This window comes from Oryzias latipes, chromosome 5, assembly GCF_002234675.1.
Source record: "Oryzias latipes chromosome 5, ASM223467v1".
Lineage (NCBI taxonomy): Eukaryota > Metazoa > Chordata > Actinopteri > Beloniformes > Adrianichthyidae > Oryzias > Oryzias latipes.
Window position 1 is genome coordinate 18,282,441 of NC_019863.2, and position 23,288 is coordinate 18,305,728.

Below are 23,288 nucleotides of genomic sequence, written 5' to 3' on the forward strand. Positions count from 1 at the left end.
TTTCCTTAATGAATAAGAAGTGTTAATTGTCTTTCGAAGCGTTAAATAACTGTTGTAGTTTTGAGGAGAACTTCTGCTGAAACTGAAACCTGTAACTCTTCATGGGTGCTGTCAACTTTCACCTATTTCTCTTCCGCTAATCAATCTCCATCTCTTACTTCTCTCATAATTTGAGCCTCATCTGTTTTTTGCCTCAACATCTTGACAGACGGCCTCTTATTTTTAGGAGTCCCACCCTCTTTATCCTTCTGTCTGGAGGTTTTTGTCTTTCTGTCTGCACATCATATTGCTTTCTTAAACGCTTTCAAATTTGCTCATTTTGGAATGGCTCTGAATCTGATCAGTTCAAAGGACTGGCTTACATGGAAATGTGCAAGTAAGGATGCCAGTAAATAATGTAAACCTGACGTCAGTGTCCTCATGTTGTCCCTGCTGCCACCATACTGGACAGTTTCCCAAACAAGCCTCAGGGAGGCAAGAAGAGGCTCAGCCACTGCTGTACAGCAGGCGTGCGCCAGGCAGCGTGGAAAATTTAGATCAACACACAAAGCTATGACTTTAGTGCGCTTTTTACTGTCTGCATTACATTAAAACAAAATATTTGTTATATATGAACGTGTTACTTTATGTGTTAGAACCTCCCCTAATCCTTACAGGGTATGAAATAAACTAAATAGTGCAAATTATAAACCCTCCACTCCCATGCATGACATTTCTGTTAGGCATAACAGAAATGATGGCGATACAAATGTTGTTTTTACTAAGGGATTGATACTGATAATTTCTCAAGACGAGCCAAGTTTGATCATTTTGTTAAAAAAAATAGGTTATGTGCATTTTTTTATGTTCAGGTGCATATTTATTAGGGGTGTAAGGATTCTTTTTAACAACAGTTTGATCAATTTTATAATTTGTGGTTGCTGATCCGATTCATCATCGAGGTTGGTTCATTTTGAATGATCTGATTTTTTCCGATTGACTGACCTAAAATGGATTCAGGAAATCTTTAACCAAACAAAATTCAACTGGTGTGACTAATGCTATGCACACACAGGGCATGCGTTCCAGGTTCAAGATTGCACTATATGCGGTTTCATGAACACGCTTGACAATTGACTATTGTGAAGGAAATTGTTTTATTATTGTCATTGTTTACATGCATTTGTTTAAATGTATTTTAAATGTTAACTCAGATTGACCTTTTTACTTTTATAGAAAACAGTTCTGTGTTTGTTCATCTGTTTCTCATCTCAGCTAGGATGATGAGGTTTTACGACACACTGTCCTTATAGCTGATATGGAATACTCTTTGAACTGAGAATCCACCCAAATGGTTTATTATACGACACCCCCTAATGAACTTTTCTCTTTGTCTGGAAATTGTAACCTCCCACTTGAATTCTTTAATAAAAGGAGCACTGGGAGAAGCAGACCTTTGAGGAGAGAAGCGTGGTGGAAATCTTTCGTCACACTCGCGTTCCTCCCTTGTGCATAAGAAATTTGATTCTTTTTGTGGTTTGTTGTTTCTTAATTGTGTTTTTCTTTAATGTCTAGATGCATTTATCTGACAACTATATTATTATCTTTGTACATCACTTTGAGGCAGTTATTGTATAGCTGTTGATACATTTTGTAAAGTTAGAGTTACAGTCTTACTGCAAGATTTCCCAACTTCAACCACAACAAACTGATATTTCATTTATTGATAAAAAAAAGTGTCCCACTCATGTTTTTTTTTAATTCTTTTGGCCTTTAGTGAACAAATGAAAATTTTAAAAATAAAAGAGAAGCTGAGAGAAGAAAGTAGAACCAACAGGAGTCTAGACCTACTGCCACAGTGGTTTCTGCAGAAGTCTTCTGAGTAAATTAGGCCAGCAGACCTACCTTGTCTAACAATATTCCTGTCTGTCCGTGAGTTGGTCGGATAAGTCCGCTGAATAAGGAGCAGCTATATCCGTATCTGCGCCGCTTTCATTAATATCTCTCTGCTGGGAGACAAACTAATGAGTCCTGGCTCTTCAGTTGCTTCATCACAAGTTCTGTGCGTCACCTCAGACACTTTTTCACGCTACATCACAGTAGATGCCCCACATGCATGCCGTGAGCTACATTCACAGCAAACGCAGAAGCTTATTTGAAGCTGGAGTGGCTTTGACTTTCTGTTCTTTTAGTTTTCTTGAAGCATACCGAGGATGGTGAAGATAAGAGTGCTTGTATGTAAATACTGATGACATTTAGGATAATAAGAGAAATGACATTCACCTTTCAGAGGCTCCAGTTGAATCCACAATCATCTGGTGGGAAATAGACATCAAACTACCAAATAATGCACAAAAAATGTCATCATTTCTTGACATTTAAAAATAGCTAGGAGTATAGATGACTCAGACGAGACTTGAAAGCAGACTGACAAGAGCTTAAACATTTTACAGTGAGCTTTTGATGAAGTTTTTTTATCTTAGAGTTTTTTTTATTTCGGAGTACAATGATTTCAGGTGTAATGTGCAGTCAATTGACCAAATCTTGCTTTTCTATGATATTGTTTCTGTTGTGTGCAGAGTTGTGGGCAGGACCGTTGGCTAAAACCATGCTTACATCGTGCTTACACCGAAGTTTTTTATTTTTGCTCTGAACAATCACTAGGTGTCCATTATTCATGTGAAACATTTGGAAAAATGTTACGATCAATACCAAACCAATGCCCTTCATAATAATAAATGTTTCTGGTCCAGTAAATAATGTACCTACAAACTTATAAAAACAAGTTTTGATGGACTTTATAATACCAACCTGCACAATGTCCTGCTATTTACTCTGATATTTTTTCCCTCCTAAGGTAAAACCAACTGACTGGATTAGAGAACTAAACTGAGAAGTAATCACAGTTAACAGTGGACTTGTGCTCATGCATGCGCAGATGCAGACAGACTAGCAGAAGAGGCGTCATGTGCCTCATGTCTTGTAAAATGTAAGAGACAAACAGAATCAGCAGCAATCTGCAATCTGTCTGTTTTCGGAGCATTGATCTTTTGTCCTGCTTGGCCGGTAAAATTGCCTTTTACTGCGCTGCAGAAAAAGCGAGATGCCTTGGATTGAAGTGAACAGATGTAATGGTCCATCAGTCCCATGAAATGCTCAATCTGTCTCCAGCCATTGTCTCCCCATGGTAATGATAATGGAAGTTTGTTTTGGTTCCATAAGCAAACAAGATCATTGTTGGACCAGAAGTCATTGAAACACCAATGTTTTTGGCTGTTGAGCAGTTTCATGTGAAATATACTGAACATGTTGTGAGATGGTGTTTCTTTAAATAACAAAGCTGTTAAAATGCAGCTCTTAAAAACAGGAGGGGGACACGTTCCATTTGGCATGATGCTGTTTACATTTACTGACTTCCTCACACAGCGCTTATCATTACAGTTTCCAAAAATGTTTGCAGAAAATTCAAAATGAGTAAAACATAAATATTCTGGTGCATTATCCATCAGTGTGGGAAACATCTTAGATACATTTTCAAATGCAATTTTTTTCATGAAGAATAAAGAAATGCTAATATTAATGAGTCATCTCACATGAAACAACAAACTTTTTTTCTGTGAGCTTTATTTATTAGGTTGAAGATTAATGAGTGTATTGATTTGGTTGACTTCAAAACAGCAAAATAAAAGTAAAATTGGAGCAATATTTTCAATGACATGATGAATGTCACATTAAAGATCTGCGGTTTCCCCCAATCAATCAACCAATCAACCAATCAACCAATCAATCAACCAATCAATCAATCAATCAATCAATCAATCAATCAATCAATCAATCAATGTAGAGCACTTCCAAAAGCATTAAGTTCTGACCATAAAATTAATTATAAATACAATTCCTAAAGAATATAATGCAAAAAAAGAAACAATAACAAGAAAATCAATTAAAATAGAATGAAAACAATAAAGAATGAAATTAAGAAAACTAAAAAATTCAAGTTAGTGTGCAAATATTTGAAGTGAATTTTAAAGTGAGAAGGCCCTTCTGTGTGGACTTTGCATGTTCTCCCTGTGCAGGTGATGGCTTTCTCTTGGTACTCTGGCTTCCTCTCACAGTCCAAAAACAGGCTTCTTAGATGAATTGGTTACTTGGAGGTGGGATTTTGTGTCCTGTCCAAGGTGTACCCCACCTTCAGCAAACAGTAGTCAGGACAGGCTTCAGCAACCCCACAGCGAATCCTCATCATTCACAAATATTTGATCTGATTTTGATTTTACATCAGAAGTCCTTTCTGAAGCTACATGCACACATGGCATTTGACCTGCATTTAAGAATGCCTGTTTAGCCTATGGTGTTCGCAATGGACAAGTAGGGAGGGGCTTCTTCTTCCTTTTTTCCCCCTACTGCTTACTAGTGCATGTCTGCCACCTACAAGAGGCTTGGTGTGAAATGTTAACCAATTGCAAATCCCGCAATTTGGGCAGGAACTGAAAGCAGTTTGGTTCATTGCTAGCGCCCTGGCAGTGGCAAACTTGGATTGCTATCATGTCAGGTTAATCTGTCTTTGAAAAACAAATGCAGATGTTGTCAGGCTTGTCGCCACATCTGGGTTCACCAGATAAACCAAATTCGCAAATCACTGTCAAATTTTGAGTCCTGATAGGTCAAAGTTCGACCTGGTTAGACTGGGAACGCATATTTAAAGGCCATGCGTTTTGTACGTAGAGCCTGAAAATGGTCGTAAAAATTTGCGTGGCTGTGTGTGAATGCAAGAATTTTGAACGCAGAAGCCTGAAACATGCATTTACGCATGTTTACCCAGACTTTTCATTGAAAGCGGCAGCTTGAATTCGCATTACCGAGGGCAGCATGAACATAGCTTGAAACACCCTTTGCATTTGTCTGCACTTGGGACAGGTTCACAAAAAGCACTGGATTGTACCCCTTTGAGGTTGCAAAATGTATAGATTAGAATAAATTCCAAGAGACATTTTTGTACGAAAGGATGTGTGCTTGCCAAGTTGGTTGTAATTTATAAAACTCCTTCTGAGTTAGCAGAGTACAAAAAGTGCCCTTTTTAAGGCAGTCAGAGATCATCACCGTGCTTTGGTTCACATACAAAAGCACTTTACAACTTTATGATGTGATAAAAAGAAAAAGCTAAGAACACTTTGTTTTTGGATTCTGTGAACCTTAAAACAACCCAACTTTATTTATTTTCCTCATCAGACTTTGCTTGTGCATATGGAGCAATCATTGTTCCAGAGCATTTCAGTTTCTTGAATCCTGCCTTTAACATATAATAATTATTTCAATTTGTTGTGAATGCAAGGCTAAAATGAGAAAAGACCCTTTGTTCTACAGCTTCCTGCAGCTAATACATCTGTGGAATAATGGGTTTCCGGAGTGAGTCACCACAGTTCACTAATGCTGTTCAAAGCCAGCTCCATTCACACACAGCAGCTCCAGACCGAACACTGAAATCAGGTCAGCAGGGATGCAGCAGCCGTCAGTGACTCATTCCCAAGTTTAAATTGGATGGCGTGAAATCACCATTAAATATTTTATGTCTTTTTACAAAATCCTCCAAACACTTCTTGAAAATACAAACAGATGCAGAGAGGTTCTGTGTGGCCAAACACTGCTATAGGCAGAACATAAAGACATCACAGAATGTAGGGCAAGTGCTGAGCTGCTGTCTGAATGGAAATGACATTCTGGCTGCTTTTTCTCTTGTGGTGATGTAACTGAAGCTTTTCATCATCAAATTAGTTTTCTACACCTTTTTACTTGATTTTCCTCTTGACTGAGTTGTTTGAAACAGGTGAAAATCAACAATAAGGAACCAGTCAGGAGGCAGAGGCACTAACCCAAATCTGCCAACGGTCCATCCCACATGAGCACGATGGAAATAGCTCCATTCTAGGTCACTCTTTAATAATTGCAGAACTAACTTCCTACACACACACAACACTTGTGTGTGTAGGAGGATGCCAAGGTTCCTTTAGGATTTTTCTTTTTGTGTCTTTGATTTGTTTCAAATTTGATTGTTTTTGTCTTTTTTTTTTGTGGATTAGTTTTTATTGTCTTATCATGGGCAAATCAGCAAAAAAACAGACCAGAGATGAGTCCATTAAAAGTCACAACACACTGATGTTGAGCTACAGTATGCTTTGTCTCAGATCTGTGGAGGAAGTCCAGACTTCTTGTAGTCAAAGTGAGTTTTTATGTCTAGAACTTACAAATGGTTTGATTAATTAATCAGGTATGAGCAAAAGTTAGCTGTTAACCCTTGTGCTGTCCTATGACTCCATCCTTACATTGACGTGTTCTCCCTACCATGACAAAGGTGGATAAAGGTGAAGAGGATTTCATGTAATCCATGGACACCAGTGAAGATCACAAATCATTGAAGAAAAAAGGTTCAGCGCACTGTCTAGTGATGACCCAACTCCCAATGTTAAAGTGCCTAGGACAGCACAAGAGTTAAGAAGCTTTTAATTTGTTAAAAGCTAAAGCTGTAAATGTTCTCACCTCGGGTTGCAGCGTCTTTCATCTCTTTTTGTAGCCACTTCATCTAAGACCCGTTTGTCTTTGGCTCTCTTCAGTGGAGACTGACGGCAGGAAGCTGAAGGGAGGCATCCAGAGGAGCACCGAAACTGGTCTGGCTGTGGAGATGCCCAGCCGGACTGTCCGTCAAGCCAGCCACGAATCCATAGAGGACAGCATGAATAGCTACGGTTCAGAAGGAAAGTGAGTAAACACTTGCAGTGATGACAAACCACTTTTAGCCTAATTCTGAAGCAGTTAGCATTAGTTAAACAAAAGTCTAAGTCTGTTCCTCAGGGCTCTGTCCTCTGTTATATTCAGACATGAACTCCTGTCCAGTTTGACTGAGGCTGCCAATAACATTTTGTTTAGATTTTTAGATATGACATGCAGTGGAGCTTTCCGTGGTCAGTTAGCTAAGAAAATCAGTGATCGTTTTATTTGTTTCCTCATCTCAATCATATTCAAGTCTAAACCTCCTTTCAGTGAGAAATATCTGAAATGAAACCAGACAGAACCTCTTTTTAGGTTTTGGCACCACGTTTCTAGAATTCCCTCCCCCTTTACCTGCGCCTGCTTGACTCTGTTGAGTCTTCGAAAAACACAGGTTTAGACTTATTCAATTGGAAAAGCTTTTAGTTTAGTGGATTCTGTTTAGTCACCTAATCATGTATTTATTTTCAGTATCAGAATCCGAATTCTTTTATTGTCATTGTACATGGTGATACAATGAAATTGTAGCAGCCTTGGAGTGGTGAAGATGAAATAAAATAAAAAAATAATACTGTAACTCACATCTCTAATAAAAAAAAGTACAATATGTACATAAACAATTAAATATTAAATACGTATGAACAAAACAGAATTTTCCCAATTTTTCCCAATGACATGTTTCAATTGTTGTTGATTTTTTGTTTTGGACCACACTTTTTTTTATTTTAAAGGCTTAATTTAATCTGTTTTATGTGTAATTTTCGAGCCATAACTATAGACAAGACAACTTCAAGAAATCCCACAGATATTAAACTTATTTCAGAAATAAAGACGCACATTGATTAAGAAAACCATCCTCTTAACAGTGTAATAACTCATAATCAAAACTGAGATTTCTTTTAATGCATACAAATCACTCTTCGATCACATTAGATTCATTAAGTATAAGGATTTTTAACTCATTCAAGTAGATTTTGATTTATTGTTTGAAAGGAGTGGGAAGCAAATTTTTATAAACTCATCCCACTTAAGTTATTTTATCTAAAATCTTTGCAGAGCTGTCATAATCCGGTTCTTATCAGATCAAGAAGTTTTGTCAAGCAACAAAATTAAATTCATTTCGATCATCCCTTTAGGTTTTTAGAGTTTTTTTTGTGTGATTTGTCTTCAACTCTTATGTCCCAGATTTTCACAAAGCCTTCACTCCATCTGTTAAATTTTCTAAAACTAAAGCAATTTTCCCAGCAAGAACAAAAAAACAACAACTCAGTGTTGAAACAGTGTTGTGATTATCTCAAGAAAAAAATTACCACAAAAGTGGACGTGAAGCATTGCTTGGAGAAAACAACTTTGTTTCCAATAAAAAGTCTTTTCAATCAGTCAGAGTGCTCCCGCTGGCTCTGATGGAGCTTTGCAAAAGCAACACGCTGCGGCATGGCACGTGCGACCCATAAAAGTGCAATTTTTTCAAGAGCTGTGCCAGAGTCTCTCAACTAAGCAGTGTTAAATGTTAAGACACTACATCATAGAAGGACTGAACATTCATTCATTCAGCGCAGTTGCCTCACAGTAAGAAGGCCCCCGGTTCAAGTCCCGGCTGGGGGACCTGAAACATAACATCAGTGGGACCTTTCTCTGTGGAGTTTGCATGTTCTCCCCGAGCATGCGTGGGTTCTCTCCGGGGGCTCCAGCTTCCTCCCACCGTCCAAAAACATGCTTCATAGGTTCATTGGTTACTCTAAATTGTCCACAGGTGTGAATGTGAGTGTGAATAGGTGTGTGATTGTGACCCTGTGACAGACTTGTGTCCCCTGCCTTCGCCCATTAGTAGCCGGGATAGGCTCTGGCAGAAAATGAATGAACATATTTAGTAAAACAACATGAAGAATGTTCTGGGTAACTTTCTTCTTTTTTAAATTTTCTATTTAGATGAATGTTGTCATGAGAGTTTAGTGGTTCTCACAGTCTCTGAAGTTACTGTCATAAAGCTATAGTTTAAAGATGGTTCCCTTAATCCACTTCTCATCCACTCTGCCTCAGTGTTTGGTGGTGCTGAGCTGCAGCACACATAAAAACTCAGTGCCTATCAATTTTTTGTGGGAGTTGGTAAGCCACTCCTGCTACACCAATTCGAAGTAATTTCAAATAATTCTTTTCTTGCAGTGTTGTGTTTGCAAACTATTTGCTGCTGCCCAGTAAGATCCTACACTGACAAAAACAGAGAACAGATTTATCTTACATGCAGAAGCTGCACTCATCCCCTTTTGTTTTTGTGCTGGTTTCATGACAGAAAATATAAAATCTGCAGAGGCCTTAAGGGATGGAGAGATGTTTTTCATTAAAAAAGCACTCATGACATCAATAATAATAGTGTATTACCATGACACACATGCTCACATGGACTCATGGAGAACCTTGCCAACCTGTTACCGGTTCTAACTCCCCCGATTATGTAACCAAACAAGGCAGACAGACAGACTGATCAGAGATTGGAGGGTTTAAAGAAGAACAGTAAGGAAGAAAGCAGAGGTAAAAACTGACTTTAATGAAGTTCATGAAGACATTTACATGCAGATAAACGTAACTTCTGTATTTGTAAAGAGATTTATTGTAAACATTTATTTTACTGTATTTTATCCTGATTACTCTAAAATTAGCATTCAACTACTGATTTGAGCAAACTTAATAAAAGGGATGAATATAGAAGCACTTTATTTGTATCACAACTTTCTTAAGAAACCAATGCTTTGAGTGCTTTGAAATAAACTCCTTGACCAATAAAAAGTGAAAATCTTATATTTCAGCAGTGGTAATTATTCTTATCTGAGCTTTTATACACATTTGTAGTAAAAAATAATTATTGATTTCTATAAAATCTAAAAAACTAACTTACTCCCTGGGCGAGTAACCCCACCAGCCCCCCCCCCCCCCCCCCCCCCCCCGCACACATACAAAATTTGACAACATCCTGTTGTGTTCCCTATCTTCTATTTAGCCATTTTACTCAAAAAATGCATGGATTTTCTAGACTCATATTACAGGGGGGTCAAACTCAGTCACACAGGGGCCTAAGTTAAAAACACGCTTAAGGTTTTGCCTGAAGAAGATAAACATTTACTGAACACACTAAAGCTAAACTTTTAAACCTTTTAAACTGAACTTTTTGAACATAAATATGAATAAAAACAGGAACATTAATCCAGAATAACTCAAGTTAAACCTTAAATAACTTGTAATATTTTGTTCTCCATAGAAATATATTCTGTCAAAATTATACAAATATGAACATGCTGCAGGACAAAACAAAGAAAGCCTGGAAATATTAATAAGAAATTACATATCAAATAATTCCATTTTTATGCTCTTTCATCCTTCTTTAGAGCATTTTTTTTAGAGCTGGACTCCTGCTTCATTTTTAGCAATAATTTCTTAATGTGTGACGTCCTGTGTGTGTCTTTGTGAAACATATCAGAGGGATTAGATCTAAAAAATAAAACTTATTGTGATTAATATGTTTAGGTCTTATAAAACATTAAAGACTAAATCTTAGAACTCATCAGTGGGATTACTCCAAAAATATTTGGCATTTCCCTAAATTTGTGCAACACCAACAATAGAAATCCTCCAAAAAACCTCAATCCATATAAAATGGTCTGCGCTCACCCCCCCTCCCCCCCCTTCCCCTTCCCTCTCACACGCGGCTCCGTCTCTATGACGGGAGGCGCAGCTGCTGCCCAGAGTTGATTGTCAGATAGAAAAAGACTCCCCTCACACCTGTTAGTGTGATTCAGCCAGCCACCGGCGAGTTGCGCTCCCCTCTCGAGTTTTTTGACTTATGTTCCAAAGACTACCGCAAAGAGGTGTGGCCGCAAGCGTCTTGCAGCAGAGGGCGGTGGTCACGTGCGCATCGGGTCTGCTGTGTTGGAGCGAAGACTTGTGGGAAATAATCTCCATTGCCTGCTTTTGTCGAAATTGGGTTGAGCACGGATGTTTGTTCTGCCTAAATCCTTTTCATGTGCCTGTTTTACGTTGTTTCACTCTAAATTATTCTTTTTTTTTCTTTTCTTTTTTTTTTTTGCACCACAAGTGTGAAGAGGAAACAGGAGGAAGACATTATTAAGAGTCTGATGTGTTAAAATAAGAGTATTAAGTGTCGGCTGCTGAAGTAATTTCAAATTAAAACTTCAAGCTACCTCTTTGAATTTTGTATGTAGCACATTACTCATCGGACACGGCCAATGCCGCCCCCTATGAAGTGCCGCCCTGGGCGACCGCCCACATCGCCCATATCAAAAACCGCCACTGTTTATATATATTTTTTGGGAACACATTAAGATAGGATCAGAATGCATAGGTGTAGAGTTTTAGAAGAAGAGTGTGACGATCTGCTGCCCAAAAAAATTCCTATTCCTATTAGCAGTTGAGGAGCTGGCAACATGCCACCAAAGCACTCTGATCTGTTTCTATTAAATGTATACATACAGTAAAATATATTTAAGTGTGAGGCCAACAGCCAAGGCTGTGGCTTCAGAACGCAAATAGATTGTTTATGATGTTAATGTTTTTTTTGAGCTGCAAATTGTGGTTGTCCTTTTTTTTTTTACAAAATAGTCTTCTATATATTTTACTGAAACGGTTCTTTTAAAGGACTTTAGTCTTACTTCTGTTTATGTTTCCTGCAGTCCTTGTCTGATTTCTATTCCTTTGTCTGTCTTAGTCTAAACTACAGCGGTATGTGTCTGGCCTCTGATGCTCAGTTCAGTGACTTCCTGGATGGGATGGGACCGGCCCAGTTTGTTGGGCGACAGACGCTAGCGACAACATCCATGGGTAAGAAGGCAAAACCATTTCCATCAGTCATTTCTAACTCCTTCTACCAGCAAGTCATTAGAATTTAGATCTTTTTAACTCACACATGACACACACACAACTGGCTGTTTTACAGCATTTAGAACAGAGGCTGCATGGTATATCTGGGGGCAAGCATAAAAGTCACATCAACAAACTTGTGACTTTGCTTGACATGTCGTCTCCTTCTACTTCAAGGCCTCCAAATCAGCATTAACAAAAAATGATTAGAGTGAAGACCTGTAAAGTCACCTTCAAGTGTTCCCTTGTTTATTGCCGGAGTAACGTTCTATCCTTGAAGCAGGATCAAAGTGTCACGGTCTCGGGTGTTATGGTGTTGGTTTTTGCAGGCTGCTCTACTCCTGACTGGGGCAGCTGTTTTTATTTGGTTAATTATGTCACAGGTATAGGGAACCCTATCACTGGTGCTGGATGTTCTGTTGCTTTCCTGTGTCATGCTTCAAGCTTCAATGATAAAAGTATCTTGTGGAAACTTACATTCCTGCATTTGGGTCCTTGGTATTTGCCGTCCTAAACTGATGTTTCAAGGCTTTACGACCCCTCACTACACACTTTGTAAACTTTTCTCTGAAAAACATGTACATTTTCACACTTTCTCTCTTGTTTAAACTCTCAAAGTTAACATCTTTGTAAAACAATACAAACAAAGATCTGCCACATAAAATGACATGGCGGGCCACATTGGGTTTGTTACATGTGTTCTAAAGTCTCACATCTTTAATCACAAAGAAATTATCACATCCTAAAATTGTTAAAATGCTTTGTTCTAAAAAATATTAATATATCACTTAAAAACACCTATTGATGACAGAGGGTATCTCTACATACCCGCTAATATAAAAAAAGCCAAATAAAAAACAACATACATTTTTTTTTACTCCTGATAGTGATTTGAGGTACCGGTATATAAAAAAGATAAAAAAATGAATAAACTTCCAAGTCTCAAGTTTCTGCCTCTGGCTCTAAAGGGAAACTCAAGTCTAAGTCCAAAGTATGAGTGTCTGGTTCGTGCACACTGCAAAGGACAAGAGTCTAAGAAGCAGCTTTATGGTAAATCTAAGATCACAACAGATATTAATTTGTAAATTACTGGTACACATTTGTCAATATATTTTTTTAGTCTTGCCCCCTCCGCTAGCTTTAGATAGTTAACAGTGGTCAGATTTTCCCCCAGAAAATAATTGTTCTGATCTATTATAGTCTTGCATGACTGTGTTGATATGAATTAACTCTGTTTCATAAGGTTTTATGGCATTTGTATTGGAATGTCAGGTAAAAAATATTCTGCAATATTCTGAACTTGACAGCAAAAAAGCTCCTTTGGCTACAAAATGGTAATTTTTGTTGGCCTTAAAGGTTCATCTATAGTCTCTGCTGTGTCTCAACTTTTATTTATTTTTTGGTTCATTCATGTTCAGACTGTACAAACTGCGTTGAATGTTTGCAGATTTTTCGGGAGAGCAGCGATCTTTCATAAGTGGGTCAGTTTCCTCGCTGGCAGCAGACTGTGTCCTTGGCCCAACAACAGTTACACTCATTGGAGCAGCTCCACTCCAAACCTTCTGTCCCCCGCAATATTATATAATGCCACAGAACTTGTCTGTCGTCTGTGCTCAGTCAATGTTACACTTGTTTATTTCTTGCCGCTGAGCCATTTCATTCAAATGCCAAGTTTTATTTATCTATTACAATCAGTGGAGCTGACTGACAGTTACACAAACTAAAACTGACTTTAAAAGCAACGTTGCTGTACTTTCCGCACTATAAGGCCCACCGGGTTATGAGCCTTACCATCAAAGAATGGTCTATTTTTGAACTCAAGCCATATATGAGGCACACCAAAGGCATAAAGAGACAAAAAAGTCAGAGATAAGTCCATTAGTCATTCAGACTTTATTGACTGTGTTCACAGTAACTCTAGAACTACTTTGTTCCATGCTACATTTGAGCTGCATTAGAAGCGTTAGCATTTTCACAATACCTGTAACTCGTTTGTAACTCGTAAATACAACAGACAGATTTACTGACAGAGTGTCATGCACCTCTCAAAACCGCTTCAACATCAGTAAACACAACCAGGATTAATCCATATATAAAACGCTCTGGATTATAAGGCGCATTAATGTTTTTTGAAACAAATTTTTAAGGCTTTTAAGTGTGCCTTATATTGAAAATACAGTAGGCCTAATTTATGGGGAATTTTTCTACAACAATAATAATAATATACCTGTTTACAAGAAGAAAACAGTTATATTTTTGTATGTATTATTATCTAATATATTCTAAATTTTTTTTAGATTTTATTGTTTAATTTGGTTAACTATTATAACTAGGCCATATTTAAAAAAAGGTTATTTGAAAGCATAAAGTAATTATACCGAAGGTTTTTTGGTTTTAATATCTTGCACTGAGCATGAAGTTGGTTGACTGTAAACAAGAAAACTGCTCTTAAAAGGAAAAATACTGGAGAGAGGGGATTCTCTGGTCTGACAGGCAAAAAGACAGGCAAACACAGACGCAACAACACTGGAACTTCTGGTATACGATATGATAAACTAATAGGAACTGTGGTATTGGCATAATGGGTAATGGCTGATTAATAGATTGTAGTTCTGTCTGTCCTCAGGAAAAGACTAAGCTGCTCTCCTCCTGTGTGGAATGCAGAAATTAAATTTATCCTTAAATTTAGCCACAGTACTTTCTGAAATATGCCAAACTAAATCCAAAGGTTGTAAAAAGAAAGGATGAGATAAATCAGAGTCATGATGAAACGCAAACAAAGTAAGTAACAAACCAAGCGCATGCACAACTGTGTGATTAGGTCTGTGCACTTATTGAGAAGAGCAAGTTGTGTCTTAAATGAAATGACCAGTAAGAACATGGTCACAGTGCCCTTGTGGGACACAATCAAAGCCGTCATATATAAGACTGAAAGCACTGCAGTGGTTGTATGGCTCTTAAGAGGCAGCAGCGCAGCACTAGACACGAAGTCTATTCTGCGGTGCAGCAGCAGCTAAATCATTACATACATAGAGTGGAATAAGGAGAAAGAAGTTAAAATGCACTGGGCTTTTAATCCATATGATGTCATTTATAACATGTAAATAATTGTTTAAATCAACCACTCAAATGACTTTATCTGGCTTTAACACTTAATCAGCTAAATAAAAGTTAGAGAAACTTTCAGAAGCTCAGAGCAAGAGCGTAAAAATTAAAAATAGAAAATAATCCTTGGCCTAAATTGTTGTTTAATGATACTTTGAGAAGCTAGGAAACTAAAAAAATTAACTACCAAAAGATGCTTATCCTGATGGCTTAATCCATCTTCGTTGTTATCTTTCCAGGTGATGTAGAGATCGGACTCATGGAGAGAAATGGCGGACTGGAGGTGGAGGTGGTGCAAGCCAGAGGTCTCACGATGAAACCGGGTTCGAAAGCTCCTCCAGGTGATTCTGACACATCTCTGTTAAGGCTGGTCAGCTTTGTTAAAGCAATTTTTGCGGGGTTCTACAGTAAGTTCTACATTTAAAAGTGTATTTAGGACAAGTACATTAGTCCCATTGTTTGATTAGTGTCACTAGTGTGATAAAACACTGCAATGTGTGTAAGATCCCTTTTATTGTTGTTTAGGCATGTCACCTAGCAACTGTGCTTGATGCTGAATCTCAATGAGACTTCTGTGGTTTTTACTAAGTCGAATTACTTGTCAATTTAATTCATCACACCTGTTATTAGTGAGTGACTAAATAGGTATATTTTTACTTTGAAGAAATAATCTAATTCAGAAAAATGTAGTGAATTTTTTTGTGTGAAAACATAAATCAGCAAAAAAAAACCAAAAAAAACCATTGTACCCTTGATATACGGTACCTAAAAATAAGATGTTGTTAATATTCCTGTATTTAATAACAGTCAGTCTATCCATTTAAAAGTAATTGTTAAATTATCATATCTTGCATTGTGACAAATAATTGTTATAAAAATGTAACATAAAATTGGCTTGATTTATACCTGTAGCTAAAGCTGGCGTCAGTGACTCAGCCCCTCCCACAAAAAGCTCCATGAGGACAATTTATAGATTTCTACAGTATTTATTTATTTGAAAACTTACAATGTTACAATTTTTCTTTGGTTTGAAACAATTACTAGTTTAAAAAACAATCTTTAAAAAAAGGTCTGCTATTGTTGATATTATTATTTTTTTTAACTCTATAGAGCCTTCTATCAGAAACAGTTTTAGCTCAAAATGAATCCCCCTCACCTAAAACAGCTGGAATATTGGCCTAAAAGCAGAGAAAGTAACTGATTACTCATGTTGTCATTGCTGTTTTTCCAGCGGCATACATCAAGGTTTACCTCCTGGAGAATGGCGTCTGTGTGGCCAAGAAGAAGACCAAGTCAGTGCGGAAGTCTTTAGATCCTCTCTACAACCAGGTCCTGGTCTTCTCTGAAAGCCCTCAAGGGAAAGTGGTGCAGGTGAGATTCACCCCTGTTTTTTCCTTCCCCCCCAAAACAATTGGTTTACACTAAGTGCATAACACTAACACACAGTGGTGCTGTATACCCATGTCTGTGTGTCAGCCTTCTTCAGGAATGAGCAGGAGATCCATGATTGATGTGTTTAGGGCAAAGAGCACACCAGCTCTGCATTTAGAACCTCCTTTACTGTATAATTAGTCAATAAGCACCTTCCTCTCAATTATGTGCTGTCAGTGCCACTGTTCTCTGAAGTTCATCAAACTGTTTTACTTCCATGAAAAAAAGGAAAATTGCTTAGATCGGCATCACCTTTCTGTTAGTCATTTCCTGATGTAGCAGACCAGAACCTACAGTAAAATGTCAATTTTGATATTAATACCACAACCAGTCCTACTGTACCATGCAGTGCAGCAGCGTTTACTTCTTTTGTTAGCTGTGATGCTACGTTCACACCAGCCATGTGTCATGCATTCAAGAACTCCCTGAATGTGGGCACTACCCATACGCCATGACCAGATCGGAGTACCTGATTGGTCAAAGTTCAACTGGTTTAATTTTCAATGGCCGTTCAATAGATAGACATTTTTTATGTAGAGCCCAAAAACCTGGGTAGTGACAAGTAAACGCAAGAGTTCAGAACACGGAAAACCATCCACACATAATACCTACACAAATGCTTAAAGAAGCTTGAATTGATGATTTCTTAATCTTTGCCAATAATGATACAAATTTTGACTCAGGCTTTTTGACATCTTTTTGCTTTGGGGGCCTCACCCTTGCCCCTTCGTAGCTCTGCCCCTGTTTTAAAGCAATGAAGAGGGTCTTTTTTCAATGTAACCCTTGTGCTATCCTAGGCACTTTAACATTGGGAGTTGGGTCATCTAGACCCACTAGACAGTGCACTGAACCTTTTTTCTTCAATGATTTGGGAACCTCACTGGTGTCCATGGATTACAAGAAATCTTTCCACCTTTATCCACCTTTGTCATGGTAGGAATAACACCTCAATGTAAGGGTGGGGTCATCAAAGATAGCACAAGGGTTAAGGCATTGACTTCTAATGCTAGAAATGTATAAAGGTTTTGGACAAATCTTTGTTTTGTTTCTCAGAGTTTTCCTCTAATTTCCTCCACAGGTCATTGTCTGGGGAAACTACGGACGAATGGACCGCAAATGTTTCATGGGTGTAGCTCGGATTTTATTGGAGGAGCTTGACCTCACCGCAATGGTGATTGGCTGGTACAAGCTATTTCCTCCGTCCTCAATGGTGGATCCAACAATGGGGCCGCTTATTCGCCACTCATCCCAAATGTCCCTGGAGAGCACCATTGGGCCATGTTGTGACAGATCATAACATTCCTGCAGAAATGCACTGTTTTCCTGCTGCAGCTGAGAATCTGTTGCTTGAGTAAGTCTGAAGAGTTTTTTTTTTTATTCCCAGTGCATACTCTGTGGGCAGAACTCATAGGGAATCAATCTGGTGGTCATCGTGGATTAACATAAAATTCCTTGTCATTCTTTTGATTTGTTTACAGGTTTATGGAGAGCACAGTACTTTTCCAGTAAACCAACCACTCCATAAAGTCAAAGGAAAAGCTTCTTGTCTTCAGATCTCTGATGGGGGAAAAAGCTAACTTCTCTTTAATGAGGAAACTTCAAAGTAGGGCTTCGTTGCCAACATCGATCAGATTCTTCTGGGACAACAGAACAAAGCAGCCTCAGCTTCGCTTCTGCTTCTGCGCTTTTTCACAGCCTCCACTTGACTTTTGTTCCCTGGACTGCTTGTCATCTTTCTGCATTCTCATTTAGGGGCTGGACAGCTGCAGAGCTGGATTTGTCAATTCACACATCTGTAGAAAAGGGCCGGATCCACCCGAGAATCCAGATTACAGGAACATGAGGCGGTGAGGACGAAGACCGGAGACTTTCATAGACAAAACATGAGCTGGTGTGTTGTAATGTACTGAAAAATGTTGACTTCACAGGACTCAAAATCTATTTTTGCTTTCTTTTGTATCTCACCTTATGTCCATCATGATTTATGTGTCACAGGATAAAAGAAACTGAGTTGGGTAGATGTAGTTGAAAATGTACTTGGAAGATTTTAGTATCAGTACAAACTTGAATATCAAGAGCATGTCGGCTTTAAGGATCACAGACATAGCTTAATACATTGAAATATAGGAAATTTGAAGATTTGTTGCAAATCCAGCAAATGTGGCGAAAGGAAAATATCCTAACTTTGAGTTTTCTGAAACGAAAGGATTGTGAAATGACTTCTCAGATGGTGGTATGTCAGATAAGCAAATTATTTGTTTGTTCAAGTAAGGCCAGGTGTCTACCGGCCAGATCAGTGCAGACTTTTCTTTTAATTATCAAAGCCAGATAGGGTGCTAAAACGTCTGACATAAGGCGTCATCATTTTCCGCACACCTTTGGTAAGTGTAGAAAGAAGAGCTGGCCTGTTTAGGGGACTTTGTGCAACATGATGAATATGTGATAGATTGTCAGTTTCATCTCCTGATGAAAGAAGGCACCATTCTTTTCTCTATGTGGTTCTTCTTAGTCAGCTTCTTTGATAGGAGTAACACAAGAACAGTACTTTACAAACATTACAAAATATTGCCAATTGAGATCCAAAGTGGATTTAAATTTTAAAATGTTAAATTTCAAATTTGATCCTTTTTTTTGTGCTAATTTCTATGAATCAGATGCCATAAAATTATGTTTTGTTTTGCATGCAATGTATTGCATTGGGTCATAGGTTTAAAGCAAAGACACTAACTATGGATGCATGAGATCAACTTCTTTTAATCTAACAGCCTGTAATTGGACATGAAGTTCTTTTACTGCGTTGACCAGGATCCCTCCTTGCATGGGTCACATCAAGTACAGGGGTCAGTGTTGTATCTTAATTACAGTGCTGACACAGCCAGATGGTCAAAATGGAAATGAAGTGATCCCAGGAGCACGCACAGTACAGGAAACTGGCTTATTTAAAGCTGGGGAGGCTTTTTTAACCATTCTCCGGAGCCAGATTTGTAATATTCCTCCTCTCTTTCTTCAAGCTTTTGCTAATGGTCGTCTGATAACAGTTTTTACTGTGCCAATTTTTACCAGCAAGTGTCTTCTTCTTCCTCCTCTTCCATTACCTTGCGTTGTGAGGGAGGAACAGAAGCCTTTACTCACAACATCTAACAACAGAGAAGCATCCCTTTTACTCTAAATTACAGCCTGGGTTTATGGAAAGAAGAGCCACATGGTGATTAGTTGTGCAACGACCCATGAGGAACACAGGAAGGGGGCATAAAATGTCCTTATCCAAAACAAAGGAGACTTGGATTGATGTCAGGCTGCATATACAGAACATAAGATGAACTTAAAGAGAAGCATTGTTTTTATTTTGGGCACTTTGTGTCTTTAATATGTAAATATTACTATTGTGAGTGTCTTGCAGAGTGAGCCAAAGCAGACCAGTGAGGGTTTTGTTGATGGATCGATAAATTTGGCTAGGGAAAACAAGGGGTTGCTAGCTTTCATATAGCTTTAGCTGGTAGCACCTGCATGCCTGAATAAAAACAACTTTACAAGATTAAGCATGAGCCAAAAGCTTCATCGAAGGACAGGAAATTAAAATGTATCACATTTGGACACAATGTCAACCGAGGAACATATTTGTGTAGCACTTTAAATGATGTATTTATGACTTTTAGTTTAAGCTTCTTTTACATCAGAAATCCACTAAAATGGGAGAGTATGTCAAATTTGTTTTATCATATTTTATGTCAGAAGGTTCCAGAACAAAATCTATTGTTTTCTTAAAATGTTTTTGATTTCTAGCAGTGGCCTTTGGTTGGCAAAGCAGTAGCAGCACTGCTGTTCCTGCTTCCAGACAGATTCAGGTCGGTTTATACTTCACAGAGATCAGCCATCGCAACAGTCCTACCCAGAATCGTGCAGCCTAGTTCATACTAATGTAGGCTGGTTTTTGCTTACGACTGTCCGTGATAACTGCGATGAACTTCTGAGTCTCGTTTATACTTTTCAAGCAACACAATAGTGTCCAGCGTTTATTTATAATTTGAAGGACATCTTGATCATACAAGTCTGTGAATGTGCAGGGACGTGATGAGTGAGGCAGAGGAGGAACTGATGCGTTCCTCTACTTAACAGAGGCAGGCGGAAAAAAAACAAAAACTAAAAGAAAGAAAAAAGTGCATATAGTGCTGCAAGATATGAAACACTTTTTCTGGACAGAGTTTACTCCGTCATCGTGTACTCTAATTGAAATAGATTCAGGTTAAATAACGCGATTTATGATTCGAGTTGAGGTTGATGTCATCAGCAGGTGTCACATTTCCCAGCCATGGCGGGATTTCTCTTCAATGGTCTTGAGACCAATGCGACCCAAGCGATTGCAAAAGGCTTTGAAGTATAAACCGGCCTTTAGCTAGATTCTGTAATGCAATAAAACATCCAGTCTTTGTAGTATTCACACATGAGTCTAGGTATTATCACAGCAGTCTAATCTAGTAGGTTTTAAGATTTGATGACGTGTTTGTCAACTGTTTTGCCTTTGTCAATACAGTGAAGAACATTTTCATGCCTAAAATGTGTCCACTTTCTTGGTAGGTTTTTACCTACAGGAGCAAATTTCTTCTTAAGAAAATAAAAAAAAAAAAGAAAAATTTTAAATAGCATAAAAACAGTTTGGGTTCATAACATTTCTGTGCCCGAAAGTTCAAAAGTGGGTCTTAGTTCTTTCTTCCTCCATATTGGCTCAGACGGACCACACTATATTTATTCATTAAACCAATATCATCAGTGATGTTCACACTCTAAAACCTAGACATTAAAATGACTTCTTATGGATTGATAACAAATAAAAGATGCACATAAAATCCTACAGTACTCTTTGTGTTAACATAATACAAATGTCTGCCAGGTAGCAAAAAGGACTCTTTTTGAGGATAAAGGGATGCAGCAAAAAAACTTCTGTTAGTCACACAAATATGTTTGTTTCACGATTTTCCTTTTTTGTGCCAAAACATTCCAAATAAAGCGTATTTTTTTCATTCTAAGGACCAACAAAAGAAAATTAGTCATCTGAAAACATTTAAAACAAAAACTTTAATACAGGATGATGATGTATCTTCGTTCCTGTCTAATAATGCAACATGAAGGCTTTAGGCATTAAGAGTATAAAACTTTAAAGTCTCTAACTGTATCCCTGCAGAATGGTTTGGATGATATTGTGGGAATTTTATGACTCAATCTGTTAAACTGTAAATGTAATCTGATGTAACAAAAAAAGAGAGAACTTAACATATGGGTTTATTTAAAAGAATATTTTACAATATTAACAGTGAAATTGAGTGAAATTTGAAAAATTGGTCATATAATTTAGTTTTACTGTTGACCACTTTGTGACATTTTATCAGTTTATTTGAAAATGAAGAGAATTTTCATAGACGACGTGCTCAGCACCAAATCGTCATGTTTGTGTGTCTACTTACAGTGTGTACCTTGTATCATTTGTAATGTAAGTAGAGGCCTTAAAACGCCCACAACAGACATATTGCCAGGGCTATAGGGACAATGAATTGTCCCTTCAGATCTTAAAAAAAGGAGAAAAACACTAAATGTTTCACATTTTCAATATTTTTCAACTATTTATTTGTCATAATGAAAGTGACAAACCTTTGTGTTTTTAGATTTTTGGATTTCTCAACGGAATTTGGTTTGTTTTCCCCACAAAGAGCAAAATATCAGGCGCCTCTTCTTTATTTTGATACATTAGGAAATGTTCTGAAACAGCTTAGTGATAAATTTAGGATAATGATGTACTGCTTCTTTGCTGTTTCTGGATGCATTTCATGATACTTTGTGGTTTTAAATAAAATGGCAAAGAAAAATGAAAACCTTTCTTATGTCCTTTTGTACACGTTATGTTTTAACTGTAAATCTGTACAACATGTGAAGAAACACGTCTGCGCATTTTCTGATGAAAATAAGCAAAACATTTTTGAAACACAGCCAATCCCAGTCCAGCAGTGATTTAACTTTCTAAAATACACCATGTGTTAAATTTAAGTTACCTCCTTGAGCAGTCGTGTCAACCCTTTTATAACTAGAGCTCTAGTGTTTACTTTCCTTCGACTATCATAACTTTTTAATCGTTTACGCAATTGATGTCACTGTAGCGCAGTCTGAAGCGGAGAAAAGCTGCCTAGCGCTGATATGCAACACTGCACAACAGTCAAGCGGTCACGAAATCGACGTAAATCAGCGGATTATGTCACACCGTTTTCAAATACGTTTACGTTGCACGCTGGAGGAATAATCATTTATCATCATTTAGGCGTCACCAGTGTCTCCGGTGTTAAAGAGCATAACCCTTGTGCTATCTTAGATGACCCCACCCTTACTTTGTCGTGTTCTCCCTACCATGACAAAGGTGGATAAAGGTGGAAAGATTTAATGTAATCCATGGACACCAGTGAATATCACAAATCATTGAAGAAAAAAGGTTCAGAGCACTGTCTAGTGGGTCTAGATGACCTACCTCCCAATGTCAAAGTGCCTAGGATAGCACAAGGGTTAAAAAGCAGTGCTTGAAGCTGTCTTACTTCTAAAATATACACAGTAGGACTTGCAAATCAGCAAAAAGCTGGTACTCATTTAAAGGTGGTACTAAGAAAAAAAGCATTTAGAAAAATACTGGCTAGACTTCTGACTATAAATAATAATAAACAATAATAAATCACTTTTTTACTACACCACACGTTTATTAGACATATTTTCCATATTTTTTGTGATCTTACCTTTTTGTTCGCTTTCTCTCCGTCTTTACACTTGAACTCCTGTTTGCTTTCACTCTCTGACCTGGGGAAATTTAATCCGTCTTCACACTGAAGTGAACTGCACCAGAATGTATTACCTAGTGAACCAAGACTGGTAAATGGAGCCTATCTGATGACAAAGTACAAAACATCAATGCAAGCAAATGTGCTTGACAAATACTCATTCACAGCCCCACCATCCTGAGACGCCTGGGTGATTTAATCAAGCATACCTTCACCAGTAAAGCAACCTGGCTCTCATTGTCCTATTTAAATGTCTTCCAAAAATGATATCTTGCAATGTCAGGCTTTTTGAAATTGATTTGGAGCTCTTGCCCAGCCTAAAACAAAACTTAA

The 23,288-nt window shown here is 37.8% G+C and overlaps 1 protein-coding gene across 1 annotated transcript in view; it reads left to right on the forward strand.

Moving 5' to 3' along the window:
* rims4 (regulating synaptic membrane exocytosis 4) overlaps positions 1-22,010 on the forward strand; it is a 40,696-nt gene extending 18,686 nt beyond the window's left edge. The window contains exons 2-7 of the mRNA XM_023955035.1: positions 6,588-6,732; positions 11,459-11,571; positions 14,955-15,056; positions 15,947-16,086; positions 17,225-17,497; positions 17,625-22,010. Coding sequence (XP_023810803.1) covers positions 6,588-6,732; positions 11,459-11,571; positions 14,955-15,056; positions 15,947-16,086; positions 17,225-17,443 — 719 coding nt within the window. The 3' untranslated portion in view covers positions 17,444-17,497; positions 17,625-22,010. The remainder of the gene's footprint in view (positions 1-6,587; positions 6,733-11,458; positions 11,572-14,954; positions 15,057-15,946; positions 16,087-17,224; positions 17,498-17,624) is intronic.
* Positions 22,011-23,288: the final 1,278 nt, after the last annotated feature.